At 37.5% G+C, this 18845-nt stretch overlaps 1 protein-coding gene across 1 annotated transcript in view; it reads right to left on the reverse strand.

Moving 5' to 3' along the window:
• ngfrb (nerve growth factor receptor b) overlaps nt 1-18845 on the reverse strand; it is a 49818-nt gene that overhangs the window by 16107 nt on the left and 14866 nt on the right. The window contains exon 3 of the mRNA XM_012881566.3: nt 14096-14455. Within this exon, the coding sequence (XP_012737020.2) occupies nt 14096-14455 (360 nt within the window). The remainder of the gene's footprint in view (nt 1-14095; nt 14456-18845) is intronic.

Raw genomic sequence — 18845 nt, forward strand, 5'->3', positions numbered from 1 at the left:
TCGGAGACATGGTGATTTTTTTGAAAGCTGACACAACAGCACATAAATCAGTTAAGCTCAGCTTCATCATACGTTTGTGTAATTCAGCAATGTAGAAAATGTGAAGCTTGATCTGACGTAAAATATGCTTTGTAAATCAATTTAAAGTACAGAGCTACTTTATTAGGCAAATTTGTTAAACAGCCTAGTTTAACAGAACCCGTCCAGAGGAATTGCTCCACCTTTTTTATACCTGGATTACAGCTTGTTTCCAAAATTATTAATTCTAATAATCATCTTTATTTATCAATGCAACTTCATAAATTCCAATGGAATATGTCCAAACGAGGTATACAGAATACCACATCAAATCTAGAAGGCGATTGGCTGAAGCTGCAAAGCTGCTCTCCTATCAGCTGCAAACAGGAAACTGGGGCTACAGTTGACGAAGTCCTTTCAAAATTAAACAAAATTGTATTGTAGAAATATTGCCTGGGTCAGAATTTGGTGTAAACATTGGGAACCCATTCAGGCTTGTATCAATGGCTCCTATCCTGTATCCTATCTTCTACTTCTAGCAGGATGGTTCACCACGTCACAAAGCTCAAACCATCTAAAACTGGTTCCAAAAACATAGAAATCAGATCGCTGTACTCCAATAACCTCTCAGGTCACAAGATCTCAATCCTATAGAACGCCTATAGTGTTCAGACGGGGACTGGCAATCAGGGATGTTCAGCAAACATGAAGGCAAAATGGGGTCCAACCTTCTATTTTTTTTTTGTTTGTGGGCCTAGACAGTAGTCTCACACCACCCAGAGCTTTAAACATTTAAAAAAAAAAGGAGGCCACGAATCCCCTGGAGGCAATCAGTTCAGACTACAGGTGCCTCCTTTGTCAGATAACAAGCTTGTCATTAAATATTTTAACACGGCAAAGTGAAGCGCTTTTAAATTCACAGCTGCAACCCAGCCATAACAGTAACAAAACCCTTAATCAATATGTTTTATTTGGTTGCTTCTGATTGTTAGTCACATTACAAGAATTTTCCTCCCGGCTTCATCTGATAACGACTTGTAACAGGAAATCCACTCCTGCGTCTGTTGTCTGACATGTAATTATATAGAATGAACCTGTTGTCTTGTACCCACGCCTGGCCGCCTTTGGATGCGAGGGGAGCGTGTGAATACGTTCAGTTCAGCCACACCTGAGTTCGACTTGTGCCTCCCGCTGCCTGCAGACTCGTGCAAACAGGTGTTGGTGTTTCAACACTGCACTTTACTGTCTTACCGTAAGGGAAAGGAGGGGCCTCTCTTTTATAAGCTGCACCCACCCAACAAAGCCTGACAAGCCCAGAACGTACTCCGCAATAATCGCTTAAAAGAAGCGAAGAAGAGAAAAGAATGATGTTGAAGAATGGTGTTTAATCTGTCTTGAAAGCCCCCCCCACCTCCCTCCCCCGCCTCTCTTTGTCACACTTTCTCTTCTCTCCTTGAGACTTCTGGCTCTGATCCCAACTTAAACGACCCATCTCATTTTCCTGCGCGCATGCTTCAGCCACACCTCTGAGCGAGCATGCATGTGGATGGGAAGCTGCCGAGCTGGGGAGATTTGTGTGCATGTCTGCGTCGCTCCGTGTGTCGTTCTAGTGTGTGCGTGTGTGTGTGTGTGTGTCTTCTGCGGCAGAACGTGATCAGCACTCGTAGAGGTCAACTTGGGAAACCCGAGAGTGCAGAAGAGTAACTCCATCGCTTTTATCGACCACGCCACATTCTGAGCATCTGTTCTCTTTCTCCACTCTCTGAAGCTGTCTCTCTTTCACTTCGGAAGCTCCCCGTTTCTTCCTCCTGTTTTGCTGTTGAGTTTTGTCGTATTTTTTTAATCATTTTAGTTGGGTACCTTGCAGATGGATTTCCTTGATAGATGCGGTATCAGCTTCTTGTTAAAACAGCAAGCATGACAGTCGTTTATGCTTGTTTCGATAAATACACGTGTTGAGCGGAAGAGCCGCAAAGCACTGAGAAGATAAAGAAAGTGTTACTGCAGTTGTTTTTGCAGTACTTCTAACTTTTTTGAATTTCTAAGACAATGCACGTTTCAATTTGTTGTCTAACACTTTATAGACAAATATTTTAAAAAGCCTCTTTCTTAATGATTGGAACTGTGAGACTGATTGCTGCATGATTGAGTTTATTTACATTAAATATCAACTTAAATCTGAAATTAAACAGTTTGGGAAGTGTGGTCTATGGATTTTAAGTAAAGTCTGGTACGTAATTCGCTTCAACCTCTTCACAAGGTCTCTTATCTTAAACACTCCAATAGTTTTTTTCACATTTACCTTTAATTTAGACAAAGGGGAACATTGTATTTCCATGACTTTAGTACAAAATCTGGTTCAGAAGGAACACTGTCCCAAAAAGCTTTAGGAGAGAAATAATCTTGAAAAAAAAAATGTCTTTATTATTTTTATTTTTTCTTTGTTCATTAGTTTAAAAAAATCTGTCCGAAGTACAGGCATGTCAATAGGTGGCGCTATGGGGCCAGCCCATCAAATCTGCAGCAGAAACAGTGTAGACACTGTAAACAAATTACGAAATAAAAAATAATTATCATATGTATTTGCTCTTTTTTTAGTATTTATTTAATATTTTTTATAGTCTCACTTTTAATTTTTCAGCATTCCCATTCCATTTTGGGTTTATTTGGTTTTTTTTTTTTTTTTTCGCGTGTGTGTAAGCTCAAATACGAATATTTGCATGGTGAGGAGTGTGTATGTATGTTTTTTAACTTTTGACTTCAATGTGACTTCATGCAGGACTCTGAGCGTCGTGTCCAGTGGCCAATCAGTGCCCTTCTTCAGCCAATCAGATTCATTAATTGCTCCTGTCAATCAAAGTAACACCCCAGGTAGCTCACACATGCCGATGCGAATGTCACTCATGCATATAAATGCCAATGGAGGAGTCACACAACAACGACATGACAGGCGAAAGAGGCAACAGTGAAAGAAAATGTGTTCTTTTACTTTCAAAATAATCATTTCATGAGGTTTGTCCTGGAGGAGGGAAAAAAGCAGCTAAAGGAATTCGAACCGGCTGACCAGACTTAGCAGCAAGCAAGTAAACGTGGAGGGATTTATATTCAAAAAGAGTTTATTGCTGGGTTGTAATGCCACAGTTATCACCAGCCACCACTGTGTGCATACCAAAACTCATTAATAAAGCAGTTACTGTCTTGTTAGGGGTGCCTGCTCCAACACACCCAAATCGAACGGCTTATTTCCCTCACCTTTATGGCCTGTGAAGGATGCATCTAAAGGTTAGAGGACGGTAGCTCTCCAGGACTGGAGTTGGACCCCCTTCTTAAAACCATAAAGCTTACAAAACTAGAAAACCCATCTTTTACTGGCAGAAATCATAAAATAGCCAATCTCACAAGATAACAGGAAAATTCCTTATGCCAGATTGTAGCAACTCCGCTGGAGACATCTATGGAAAATCAGAGAATAATATCACTGCAAAAGAGGCTAAACTTGACAAAGACACTTTTAACCAATGCAGGACTCTAAATCTTCACGAGGACAAAAGCCACAGTGGACTTTTGACAACGAATTGACGGCACGAGTGCACAGGGAATGTTGTGTTCACCCTTGCCACCCGACACATTCACTCGTGTAAAATCACACCCGCAGACCTCTCCGCCTGGAATGTCAGGGCAAATTCCTGAGAGCTGGCAGGCCGCTATAGAGAGACAAAGTCAGGGTGCATACATGTTGGGCAGCAGGGACGATGACACAACCTCCCTCATCATTACAAAGCCCCACGCTGTGTGCAAGGATCAAGAGGGTTAAAAAGAGGAGGTCAGCTGTGGCCCTATACCCCGGCTCAGTTGAAAAATGGGTCAGTACATGTGATCCAAGCAATAAGCCGCACAAAGACTGACTGTGATGTACAAAGACCTAGAATTGTTAAGTCGGTGTGGGTTTGGGGATTCATATTTTCTACAGAGTTGATGTGGCTTTGCATGCAGAAAATCAGGAATGCTAATGGAATTTTGTGCTTTTGTGATTAAACCCATTTGTCTTAAGGCATTTGTTTGTGTGTTAAATTCCTCTTAGCTGCACATTAGGATAGTTAATGTATTGTTTGATTATGTAATAGATTAACAAAGTTATGCATAGTTGTGAAGTGGTGGGAGCAACATATTTTCACTGACAATAATATGAAATCTGCATTTATATTTAACCACCTGACATAAACTTCAGTGCAGAAGTTACCAAATTAGTGAATAGAGTCCACATTTGTAAACTGATCTCAGCATGAATCCAGCTGTTCCTGTAAAGACCTCAGTCATTTCTTAGCGAACATCAGGGAACATTTAGCAACATGAAGACCAAGGGAAACAAAAGACAGGTCAGGGATGCAGTAATTGAGATGTTTGAAGAAGTAAGGTAGGGACTCTTTGAACATCCTACAGATATCTGCTCAATTAATCCTCCAAAAAATAGTAAGAACATGGCACTATTTTGACATTCCCAGTAAAAGAGCATTAATCACACGGTAACACTGGAGGAGCTGCAGAGATCCACAGCACAGGTGGGGGATAATGTTGTAAGGATAACAATTAGTTATAAGAGAACTCATTTACAGGATCATTGGGGGAAATTATGAAAATGTGGATAAAGATTCTCTGGTCAGATGAGACCAAAATGTAATCATGAAAAATGACATGTGCAGAACAAAAACTTGTCTATTTGTAAGAAAATGTAAAAAGATCATGTCTTGTTTTTCCTCCACTTCATGGTTATGGACTACTTAGAGTAGGTCGATCACATAAAATATCTTTTAAATACATAGAAAGTTTGAGGTGGTGAGAAAATGTGAAAGTGTTGATTAAGGGGTATGAATAATTACAAGGGACTGTTTAAACAATTAAACCCTGAAAATGTCATCTATACCACTGTCAGATTTAGGCTTAAACTAATTGCTTTTATTTTAAAAGGTTTTGTCTGTCTGGATGTATGGAGTGGCTCAGAATGACTCCAGGTGATAGATAACAGAGATAGCGAAACAAAACCAAAGATGCATCCCTCAAAATAGCAAACATCTGGACAGCAATGGTTTTATTGCTGTGATCCCAATACATATCTTTAATTTATTAATCAAAATGATGTAAGTAAATACATTTCAACATACCATTCTTTATTTGAAATGTAAATCAAAACAGATGCATTTGTTCAAAACTGATACTCCTTCTGGACTCTCACATGATCTTTTGAGATAAGTCTGTGTCCTTTCCTAACAAAAAAAAAAAAAAAAAAAACACGGCAGTGTTAAATTAAAACATTTTAAATACAAATCTACCAGCTTGATAAATAGTTTTTTGGGCTTAACTTTATGTAGTGACTGGTATAGACTGTACTAAATCTTCATTTTATTAAAACATGGTTGGCATGCGTAGTAAATCCTGATTGGATCTGGTGAATCAACCAGTCCCAGCTTCATTCACTTTCCTTATTCCTCCTGTTCCTTGATGCATGTGGCTTAGCAAACATCGACCTGCTTTCTGTCTGCAAGTGCAGTCTAGTTGAGAGACGTGCATTGCTAGTTTATCCCTAAAAAAAAAAACTTTCTTAATCTATCAGCTTTTGTTTCCTCACTACAAATGCGTTGTCAAATCTTTATAGATAATTCTCAAACCAGCATCATCGCTTTAATCTGTTATTCTATTAAGCTCTTCCCAATAGTTTTTCTGTCTTATATGTTGATCCTTTAATAATGAGAATATTGAGGGAACATAGTCCACGTAGTATTTTCAATATGTTTGCTGTTGCTAAGAACCTACAAAGTTATTGTTTTCAAGTGAGTAATCGTAAATTGATAAAGCCATGCACGTGTACAATCCCATCACATATTCACATAAAGGGTTATCAACCAACTGCCAACTACAGACATTAAGTTTTGTACTTAATCCTGTCCTCCTTTGCTCCATTTATGTAGCTAAATGCTTTACACATTTCACCTTCTCCTCCCATCCCTCTCCTCGTGTCAGACAGGCTTGGCCCTGAGTGCTGTGCATTATGCCGGTTAGTCAATCATGCTCTCTCGCTTGTAGAGGGCAGGCTGTCTATTGCTAAGGTCAACCAAATTCAGGAAGGAAACAAGCTCCTGCCCTTCTCACCTATCAGCTCAATACCAAAATGGGCCTGACCCAGTCAATCTCCCCCTCTAAACCTTCATCTTTCCATCTGTAATGTTCTAGCAATCATCTCATTGATTTCAGTCTGTGCTGAGAAGTATCGCCGCCCGGAAGCAAACACACGTGGCTTAGTTTTTTGGTGAGCGTGTGATGTGACTCACGGTCGACAAATCCCTTTTGCACGTATCTACATGAGTAATATGATTACACGTGTGCTGCAAAACCACAACCTGTTGTTTCTATTGCCTTAGAAGCGGAACTCTGTGCAGAGCAGCCTGGCGTGCACGCTGGCGAAGAAGGGCTCCCATTTCTGCTGTGAGGTCAGCGTTTCTGTCCCGGACGATGAAATCCCACAGCATCAATGTCACCGTTCACTGAATCATCCGAGTACATGCTCCCTGCCTGTATGGCCATAAGCTGGCGTTCCTCGTTAGCTAGAGCATTCACAAGGAGCCCAGCGTCAACCTCAACGACTATATTTTCTACCTTTATAGGTTTATAGCTACATTATATGCTTATAAAAGGCCGAAAAGATACAATTATTTTCAACATGCCACTTTATTACAATTTAACAAGCAAAAACATTTTTTTTATTGTCATGCTTATTATTATTTGAGGGATGCCTGTCAGATTTTCTATCACAAGCTTCTTGGTTGAATTAAAAATAATTTTAAATCTATTTCTTCAAAGGGGTATGGAGTACGTTGGGCTAAGCTGCAAGTACTGCCTGGTACATACAAGAGTAAATTTTCACTTCATTTAAAAAATGGCTTGCACTCATAGGTCAGTGTTTGCAAACACAACCACTTGGGCCTTGTTGATTTCCCCACTGGAACTAGGTTTGAATGTAAGTAACTTAATCTGAATTGATCTATATGACTGAATGGTATTGAATTGAATTGACTATATTTTTCCGGATGTGACTTGGACCTGTTTGTCTTCTAAAGTGACATTTAGTTAACTTACTTAAACATAAATATATTTGAAAGTGCATTGATTGTACTGTAGTCAGCATGCTATGCACTATACATAGGTTTAGTAATGCTATAGGTAACTGTTTAAATATGTAACATCTAATAATAAATACTGCAGATAAAGAACACATATTTCTTTACATAGGAAATATTTTATTGATTTTATCGAAAAACAGCTTTTGCCACATGCATTTGCTAATTAACATATTATAAATATTTATTAAATTAGTTATACAACCTCTGTTTTTCTGACATAGCCGAATATGATCACTTCCTTTGAATGTTCTGTTACTTTTATTATTACCTGCAGGACTGCCTATTGGATGTTTTTACCCCTGAAAGGATTTCACGTGGATAGCTTTCAGCTCTGGTGTGAGCTCCCACTGCTGGCTAAGCCCCCCTAAAATACAAGCCTCCCATGATCTTCGACTTTTGACCTCGCTCTGTGGCCTACAGAGGAGAGGAAGCCGTATCACACTTCTTAAGATAACCATCTTGCTGTCAAAGCATCAACTCTGAACGTCTCGCCTGGAAAAAAAAATCTGGTCAGTATTAGAGCATATTTTCTAACAAAGTAAGATGAAGACAGGTTTTTTTCTGCTTCGTGTGTGTGTGTGTGTGTGTGTGTGTTAGTGTGTGGCTTGTACTTGCAGCTGAGTGAGAAAATCTTTTGTTCATTTTACTAGTAAAGTGAGGACTTTGATGTAAAGTGAGGACCTTCTTTTTGGTCCTCACTTTTTTCTGTGCTAAGGGTTGGTTTAGCACTAAGGTGTCACTTAGTTTAAGCTAGGGTTAGGGTTAGGGATATAGAAAAGAAAGGCTTGAAAATGAAATTAAAGTCTATGGAAGTAAAAGCACGGTCCTCACTTTGCACGTTAAACAAGGTGTGTGCGTTTCAAACATAGAGATTAATCCCACTGGAGGACTTTGGGGAGATTGGATGCCTTTCTCACCAAACGGCTTAGATTGTATCCACATAAAACCTAAATTCACCCCTAATGTTTTTTTTTAATGTATAATCAAAACAGAGTAGGAGGAAATCTGGTTTTCTCTCCGAGGATAACCCTTATTAAAACGATGTTCTGTTCTTTCCACCAACAGCTAAACTATGTCTCTAGTATCTCAAGTTACAGCTTGCCTTTTCACAGGCAGTGACCTTCTGTGTGTTCCTCGCAGCCCTGTTACCTTCCTGACTGTGTTTAGCCTTCAGGCCTGCTTTGCCTGACTACAACATTAATGGATATGAACATCTGGCTGCGCCACAGATTTGTGAGCTTCGATAACGCGTGTTCTTCCCTAAAAAGATTACATTAGAAATAAAAGGCGCATGATTGGGTTAGAGGGAGGAGGAGGAAATGGCAATTAAGCCCATACGGAGTGGACTGTAACTCATCATGCTTGCAATCACAGTTAATTCACATTCATCATGATCTATAGTTAGTTTGTTATCAGAAAGGAAGTATTACCGTCGGAGTTCTGGCTTCTTATATCTTGATCTTGGATGCATCATCTGGCCAAAAACACTTCCCACTCAGAGACCACAGCCTCTATTAAGCTGTTAAAGCGTCATTCTCACTGGAAGTAGTTTTTACAGCAGCAGGGCACAGGAAAGATAAGATCAATAAATGTTTTGCCCCTTCAGCTTGTCAAATAACCTAATCCATCTGTGGTCTATTTCCCAAGCTTCCTTTAAAGCTAGAAAAACAATATACAATTTATTAGTGTTGTATTAACTCAAACTTTCAAGTTTAATCACAAGTGAGTGGCCAAAGTCTGGATATTTTACTTAAAGAAGAAATTCAGGGTTCCTCCACATTTTTCACTTCAATATTCCATAATTTTCCAGACTCAAATTTCTAACCTAATTTTTTTCCAGCGGTTTTTATAGCTAAAATCCCGCTGAGCTGCTGTTTCATATTGTAGGTTCCACAAAACAAAAAACGACACAGTGGTGAAACTGGCTTTTCAGACTATGGCGTAGCACCAAACTTTGAATATTCAGAGTATTTGTCTATTAATGTCTGCTCTCTTAACTACAACTTTGCTTTAAGATCCCCCCAAAAAAAGAATAAATAAAAATATGTGTTGTTATGCATTTTAACCAGACACAGTTCAAAGAATAAAAGTCTGATTCAACCTGAATTTCTTTAGAAGTTCTCTAAAGCCCACAGAGCAATAAAACTTTTATATATATATATATATATATATATATATATATATATATATATATATTTATTTATTTTTTTCCTCAAGTGAGTGCATTTAGTCGAAAAGTCAGAAACCAAAACACTGATGGACCAAAGGCAAAAATAAAGGTGTGACATGTCAAGTTGACGATAAATGATTAAATTTAAATGTAAAACAATGTAAAAACCACTGCAGGTTTAGTATATTTTAGGATTTTTGCCCTTTTAAAAATCCAAGACAGAAATACATTTCTGGATCTGTACTCACTTTTCTATTTCCTGTACTCTTCCAGATGTGGAAATGGGTCAACTAAAATTCCATTCAATGCTGTGTAGAAACCCTTGAAATATATTTTTTTTATTACTTGACTGGAAATGTTTACAGTCCAAAAGCATAGATTCAGCATGAGCACAAAAGTACATAGATATGGTATTTTCAGTTATGCTCGAGAACCACTAGGCTAATATAGCCTAGTTGAGGTGTGTGTGTGTGTGTGCATATATATATATATATATATATATATATATATATATATATATATATATATATATATATATATATATATATATATATATATATAATTTTTATTATTATTATTATTATGTTTTTTATTTATTTTTCTCATCAGCATCAAATCGTCTCGTGACCTCCTGGGGGCTCCTGACCCCCACTTTGGAAACCCCTGGCCTAGTAGTTCTCAAACTTTTCGCTGTGGCCCCTTTTGAAGATTGAAAAATGTCCTAACTCCGCATCAAAATGAAACTTTAAAACATGATTAAAATTCTTTTACTTTTTTCTCTCTCTCTTAATGCAGTGAAGCTGTTGCTCTGAGGATTACCCAGAAAAAATTCATATTTTATAACAGTTAAATGCATTTTATAACAACGTTTTCTAACAACTGGTATTTTTCAACGTTGCCACATTTTAGAAGCTATATAATATTAACAGCAGCATGAGATGTTTTTATTCTGCAACTACCTGCAGATCCAACAAATGATGAAACAAACCACAGCACATTCTCTCTCTGGAAAGATGGCACGTGTTACTTTTAGCTAGCCATGAACCTCCTAATCAAGAAAATACAGAGAAGTAAAATAGACCGGCTGAAAATGTGGCAAAAATAATATAAAGTCGATAACATCAAAAACAAAACAGAGATACATGCAGTTTTATACTCTTTCAGGACTTCATCAATATTATTTGTCCACACCACAGGCACATTAGATCAATGCAATTAAGCCGGTACTCTGAGCATTACCCAGAAACCCTTGCTACTCATACTACTGAATGCAGGTACTGACCAAACAGCAGATGGTGCTGTTGTCCCATTTAGCAGGATTTATTGATTATGTCCCCACAGACCTTTTTAACTGCAACACCTGCGCTGTATTTTCTGGGGGAAAAAAAGAAAGGGGCGTACCCCAGAGTTTTGGAGCCACTGATGAAGCCCAATTAGCTAAACCAAAGGTCATCGTAGGACCAAATGAGAAGTACAAAAGTGACAAAAAAAACTTTGCTTCGTACCAGTGTTTTATAAAAACTGTATTATCACTTTTAAAAGATGTTTCTTTGGAATTATGAAGCGGACTCTAAATTAGCATTTTTACTCAAAGCTTTAGGCTAAACCAAAAGTATTCACTGGCCACACAAGATCGTAAGAGCGGTACAATAGACTCCCTTCAGCTTGAGACCAACTCTGTGCTTGTCGCTATGATCATATCTTTCAAACCGCTGCTTCAACAGACTGCATGGCTAATCAACAGACTCCTTTCATTGTCAGTTCACAAAAGCGTTGATTTAATCTGTGAGGCATCAGATCATTGGAATGAAAAGTGACTGCAGTCGTAGGGAATTTGGGATTTGGACCATGATACCCACAGGGTCCAACGATATAAAACAAAAAAATCCTAAACCACGTTTATAGACATGACCTTAACGAAACCCAAAATGTTGAAAAAGACTGTAGGCCTTGTTTATTGAGAGGGGATGAGTCCATGAAGACAACGAGACCAGCTTCAGCATGGCATTTAGGTCGATGGGCCAACAACGACTATAGTGTTGAGCTGAGATGAGCCGATAGTGTGGCTGACAATTCATCTGTCCAGTCAGTCGGACTGTCTGCTCAGCAAATATGCACTCAGTTATATTCCATTCACTTCAACGTGACCCTGGGCAGTGAACCCAGTAAATCAACTTCCCTCTGCACAGAAGTTCATGATAAATGTGCTTGTTAACCAGATAGAATTACACCATTCCTATTTGTTTATAAGCTAAGATAAAACTCAGAAAAAAAAAACACTTTTCCATTACAGTATTGTAACAGAAATATACAACTTGGATGTTGGTTTTCCACTGAAGATAAAGTCAATTTTAGGATTTTTCCAAATAAAATCTGCTATTCAGGGTCCCTATAAAGGCATTTTTTTTAATGATCTTTATCAAAGTCCCTGTCTTAACTAAATTTTCTATCCCTGTTATATGTGTACTATCTAAGATTTGTATGTGTCAGCCAATTATTTTTGCAGCCACATATTATTATAAAGAAATAAAAAGGCAATTCAGGAAATCCATCTTGTTGTAACAATAAGCATTAAAAGCTTGAAATCAGATCAGCAAACAGGCTTAAATCAGACGTGATGACCTGGAAATTGACCTTGATAATTTGCACAGGCACACAGAGAGAAAATGCAAACTCCGTGCAGAAAGAGCCCGGACTGGGATTAGAAGCCAGGACCTTGTTGCTGCAAGGCAACAGTGCTACCAACTGTACCAATGTGCAGCACACTTTGGAGTATTTTAAAGACTGCAAACAATCTTAAAAATATTTTATTTCCCCTTCATACACTTCTATCCATATGGTCCTAGGGTGTCATTTATAAAGCTTGCATACGCACAAAATGGGTCTGAAACGTGTGTATGTCACTTTCCACACAAAGGTTGGGATCTATATATTTTTTATAAAAATTGACAGGAAAATGTACAGTCCTTACGGCAATGCTGACCCAGGCGTAAGCTGGTTTTGGAGATGGGAAAATTGGCGACGCAGATGGAAAAGTGGTGAAATGCAGCCAGACTGCATCATGATTCCTCTCAGATATTCAATTTCACTTTAATCATAGACTGACTTTATTATAAGCATTTAAAACCGCACCGTTATTCATGCTTGTGCTGGTGACATATAACTATACAAAAGGACCTTTCATATTGGGCTTGGCGATAAATCAATTTAATCGATTAATTAAAATTTAAAATTTTTCAAGATTTGATTTTTGGAAAATCTGGAATTTATTTTGCCAATGCACTTATTGGGCCTCCATGAAGATAATTAAATGTAATGCTGAATACATGTTTAGGAAAATATATTGTCAAAATGTCAAAATAAACTTCTTCTTTTTTTACCAAAGATCAAGGAATTTTAATTTACTCATTTACTTATTTTTTTAAGTTAATTTTAAATTACACAAGTCAAGTGAAGCCATTTCTTAGCTCATTGTGTAAAACCAGCAGCAGCAAACATTTAGTTATATTTTCACTGTTAACAAGGGCAAGGCCGCCATCTTGTTTCACAAGCATGTTTTCCAGCTTGGATTTAGTTCCACTTTGAATTCAGGTCAACTCCCAGATGAAATGCTTGACTTAAAATCAAGTTATTGAAATAATTTCTTCAATTTCTTTTTGTGAAACAAAAAGGAGGGGAAAAAAATATTAATCAGATTTGGTATAATAAAATTGGAGATTTAATTATACCAAATTTAAGCCATATCGTCCAGCCCTATTTCATATAAATAAATAAAAAATGCCCATAAGCCAACTTAGATCTTAAATAATAGTCCGCACAACATTTTATCAGGCTTTTTTACCATCACATTCCTCTCCCAATGATCGCCATAGTGACGCATACCACAGATTATTGTGACAAAGTGTGCAGCAGTTACTTTAATTGCTGTAAACAATCAAATACACTCATGCGTAATGCTGCGTGGTGGATGCATTGGCTCTGCTGGAAGACCTAGCAAATGGCAGAATCAAGAGGAAACGCAGTTTCAGGAATCTAATATTTCCTTGCCAATAATAATGACTGGCTAACATGCCCCTTTAGACGTTAGGGTTGTATTTTGCACAGGTAAAGTGGCTTCAACCCCCATCAAGAGGGACACCTCTCATTCCTCCTGGCCTTCCTCCTTCCTCTGAGGGATTTCAACATGGAGTACGGCTTTCATCTGATGTTAAAAACAGTAATCAGGGTTAATTTTTAACAAAGTATTTTAATGTGGGCAACACGTGAGCTTTTACGCCTCTCTGTGAGTTTTTTTTTTTTTTTTTTTGCTTTTTCTTCGTGGTTGCCACGTCACCACGATGAAAAAAAAACGACCCATTTGTGAGACACATTAACATTCATAAGGTGCTTTGCATTGACCATTTATGGTTGAATGTGGAACGTGTAGAGGGCAGAACAGGAGGCGGAGCCAGGTACGCTAACATTTAAGTACAGGTGTGATCCTGCAGTGCTGGTATCTAATTTCTTGCAGAAGAGCAAAAATTTTTATGGTGATTCTCGTGTCTTAATATAAGTTTTTGTTTGACACGCAGTGTAAAGATTATGGTGTACAATTCAACAGCAGTACACATTAGGGAGCGAGTCAGCTCAGCAGTCAGAAGCACAAAAACATTTAGATGGTCTGAGCAGGTTTGCACTCGGAAGTACATTTCAAGATACAATAAATTATAGAAAGAAAAACATATATTTGTCTTACTTTGACAAACAGTATCACTGATAGAGGTGCATTCCTCCAGCACACCATCTTCCTCCTCACAAGTGTTGCAGGGCATGCAGGGGTCTCGGTAACTATCCTGGTCCGAGAAAGTGTCGTCGGTGCACTCCTCGCACACCGTGTCATGGTCCATCTCACAGCTGTACAACATGCCATGGCCTTCAGGACATTTGGTGCAGGCTACACACCTTCCCATGTTGTCGTCTAGGTAGTAGCCATAGTTGCACGTGCAAATGGCGTCATTGGAGTCGGTGCAGGGCGTCTCCATGCGGAGCAGGCCTGTACATTTTGTACAAGGCTGGCATTTCTCTTTGTGGCTGAAATTTTCTGAGAAGGTTTCACCTAGAAGAAGAAGGGTAGAAAGACAAATTAGATTTTTACTTTTATTTCCACAATTTAAACACACAACACGCTGGCATTGTTGGGAGCACATTTGAGAAAAAAAATCAGCTTTTTATTTTGCTTTTTAGCATAACAACAGGTTCACTGATTGTAAGCGAGTATTATTAAGATAACTTAAATGGCAAAAAACCTAAACTTTTTGGACGGCTTAATAAGGTTCTGGATGTTGGTGACTGATGGCTTTATAAATGCCTACTGCTTTAAAAAAGGCAAGCAGAGAGAAGTTGGGCTCTTTTTAGAGTTTTATCTCGTTGGCTCGACTTTCTTTGAAGAGATCCTCTAACTGGATCCCCGCTGATTCTTGTCTACCTTCTGCTTTACTCCGACTTAAATATTCTGAACATTTTGTGCGTTAGTAACCAACTGTTTTTATCCAGTGTTTATATACAGGCTTTATTTCTATTTATTCCTTCCTACTATTGGTTAACATCACAGCCAAACCTTTAAATGAGCGACAGAGCACAGAACCACAGCAAACAAATCAAGACAGAAAATAAACGCCTAAATCCTATATTATATTATATTATATTATATTATATTATATTATATTATATTATATTGCACAGTAGTGCACAGTAAACCCATCAAAATAAAGTCTTGCTCCCACCTGCATGGATTGTGGTTAAAGTTTTGCACTAAGCAATTTGTGCACCAATTGGATGGGCGTTTATGTTCCTTGCAAGTTTCCTCTTTATGGCTGCTCATGCGCACTTGTAGTTTTTATGTATCCAGCGACTTTCAGCCATTCATTCTAGCTCCGCTGCTCTCACCGTATACTTTGAAAATGGCTGAAAGTCGCGAGAAGCAATATGTCTTACACTCAATATAATTATTGAGGAGGGGAAGAGCAGGTAGGACTTCTTACCTACATTTCCAGAAAGAAAATGTCAACCTCAGTTCCCAATATGTGTCATCTTCAGGCACATTACTAGACAAACAGATGCAGTTCACGTGCAGAAATATGATCCTAGTCACATTACAATACATTCAAGTTTAATTTATTTTATCTAAGAAAAACTTGACAATTGTATTGAGTCATCGACTTTGCAGCAAACCCTCCTTCTGAAAGAGTGCCGGCACATTTGCAACTCTAATAAGGGCGAATCAAAAGTTCTTTAAACATATCGTCTCATCTATAAAAAAAAATCAGTATTTTTTTTTTAATTGAGAAGTAATGAAAGATAAAGTACAAAAAAAAACACCTCTTTCACAAATTTTCCTCAGAAAACATTCAGCCTTAATAAAAGTGTGTGAGGTACTGAATATTATCTTAAAACTGGAGTGCACTGTTTTAGTCGTTTTCCTTAAGTCGACGTTCGGAAACACTTGCATTATCGTGGTGTTTTAAAATAAGACATTTGATTAATTTTTAGTTCAATTTATTTCATTTTATATAACAATAATTCCTGTATAAATCAGGCCTCCTGAAGAAGGAAATAATACCTGCTTCGGTTTTGTGAATCTTTTTTGACAAGTGAGTGACATTAATAATATATTTTGCACACCTGTCAGATTCCCTCAAACTGACATCTCTGCAAAGGTTGCAGTCAATACTTCATGGTTTATGGAATTGTATTTCAGCTGGATAGAGAACTGGGAAATGCACTAAATTATGCAGCAGACCCATTTGTAAAGCAGTGTGTGCGTCGGTGTCCATCTGTGTAAGACTAAACATCAACAGAGATGAAGCCATAAGAGATATAGGCCACGCAAACGTGACTGTGCAATCTCTGTTTTCAAGACACATATCGGATTTGTTAAAGTCATTAATTTCCAATGAAAGTACATGTTTCAATCTCTCAAATGGTTTTTAGTTTACCTTTCTATGTACTTGGAGGTTGAAAAAAAAGTTCAGGGACTGCTTTCAGGAAAAAGAAAATTAGTTAATAATCAACTTTTCCTTCCTTTCACTATCTTTAATATCACTGATGTGTTTATTCGGTGTCTTTCGTGTTTTGTTGATGGGATTGGCTCTGCATCATCTTTTGTTTAAAGGTTAGCATTGTCATTTGTGTATGTTGTTTTGTCTTGTCATAGGGAAGGGAAAAAAATCAACCTCAAGTCGCGATGAATTACCTTTTAAATTGGACCAATTCGGACAAAATATGTAACTGGGTTGCCGTCTCTGGCTCTAGTGGATTTACAGCTTCTAAGTCGCTGCTGTTAAATGCTGACTGTGCAGAATCAATAATTGACAGAAGTACTGGAGGACACAGTACTAGCCGTTTACGGATGTTATGTCCACCAACAATAACTCGAATATTGTTAGCAACCCTAAAAACTAAATAAAAGACACTGGATACATTTTCTCTCTTTTTTTAAGGTTATGTTACAGATGTTCATGTTAAAGGTCTGAACATGTTCAAAACACATAATTCACCATCCTTTTCCCCACTCCAATGGCCCTGGTTCAATCATGCTCATCGTGTCATCTAATTTGATTAAATTAATTTGAAATCAAATTAATCTTTTTATTCTTAACAAAATACATGGAAAGAGACTCTATGAAAATAAATGTTCTGTGACACAATATGTGTCTTGGAGCATTAATTTCAGTGGAATATTCTATTTAGCTTACTTATTTTGTTTTGATCTAGTGTTGTTCATTTTTCACAAACTTTTCCCATTTTGCCATCATAACATGGCGGAATCCATGGTGTGTGTTTCCATGCATTTGAGGTTATGTTTGAATCATTTTAGAACACCTAAAAGATCAGATCATTTCTATGTTCAAAACCCTGAAGCTTACTGTGGGTGTGCTTTCTTTTCAACATGACTCTAACTTCACAGGTTATTCTTCTTTAAAATTCACAGCTCTAATGAAGTACAGACATGGCCTCTGATGGTTAACAAGGGACCAGCATTCTTTATACTGTAGAGAAAGGAAAATTGTTGTCACACTAATGTTGGTATATCCAAACATGAAAAAATCAATTCCAAAGTTTTTGAAAACATCCTTCGTATACAGTCTGTTAGGGTCGTGCAATATATTCGCAAGGTGTCCTTCAAACAAGATTGTACCAATCTTTTCAGCCGGTTTTTGGTATGGTTTTTGTGCAATCAGCTTTCTCTGTAAAGGCAGCAAATCAATCAAGCTCATTTAAATCTTTTAAATTCAATTTAAACGTTTTTTTTAACAAGCACTCAGAGCTGCTGTCATTGATCAGGATGTTTTAGCAATAATGTTTGGTGTTTGTGGGTCTTACAGTTGTGTAAAACGACACAAGGGTATCTGATAATGTTGCTGAATTATGGTTGTTTTGGATGTTTTATTGAATATTCTTCGCTTGATTCTTAACTGTTTTTATGCTTTCTCTTCTCGTTTGGACCTGCCAAGGGACTACAGATGTGAACTGGTTAGAAGTTATAAACTGGGACAGTGCATCAGATGCAGGCATTTATGTTTAAGTCGCACATTATCCCTTTTTAAATAAAGTCAAAGTCAGATTTATTGTTGTTGCATGTCAATATTGCAACTGTTTGCACTGCAAAGATATTAACTATGCATTTAGGCAGTCAATGCAAGTAAAAAGGCAAGCATTTGGTGACAGTTGTTTGTGTTTAATGCAGGACAAAATGTTTTATAAGGTGGTGCTAAGGTGGTAATTCATTAGGAAATTACCTGTTAAGTGTGTTTGCAATTAACACAAAGCATAAAGACATCAACACTGTGGATATCTGATGATCTATCACAAGTCATATCATTATCCTTACATCTGTCAACATTGTTGCACATTTTCCTAATATTGTGCAGACTTATTGTATGAGAGGTATGTGTATTATTTTATGATAATAAATATAAGGGTATAAATTTGTCAGGGTGCTCCTGTGTAAGGACAGTTATATAACTTCTTGCTGTGATGTCACCATGTATGTTTTTTTTCTTTCAGTACTTAAAACTAATTGCCAGACCATCTTGGGCTAAAAGTTTGATGCACTATTCATCCTGTAAAATTGCCTCCAAGTAGTCAAATAATTAATAGCTGAATAAATCAATTAATAAGTCTAACTCTTACTGTAGCAGCACCTTTAAATATTTAGCATGCAGGCACAAGTGAATCTTCATTGTTGCAGACTGAGCTTCTGCATAGCTTATCGTGAGAGTTAATAGCAATATTGTATCACATGAGCAATATTTGCACAACTTCTGAAAATTAAACTCCAATGGAGCGCATAAATGATACGTATTGCATCTCTGAATTGCAACATTCATGCAACAGATTTATTTTAAATGTACCAAAGGTTTGTGGTAATCATATTATGTATGCTACACTACCAGATTCGTAAAAAAGGCAAGGTGAATTGTTATTTACTTAGATAAGTTTGTATA

Source organism: Fundulus heteroclitus, chromosome 10 (assembly GCF_011125445.2).
Source record: "Fundulus heteroclitus isolate FHET01 chromosome 10, MU-UCD_Fhet_4.1, whole genome shotgun sequence".
NCBI classification, from domain to species: Eukaryota; Metazoa; Chordata; class Actinopteri; order Cyprinodontiformes; family Fundulidae; genus Fundulus; species Fundulus heteroclitus.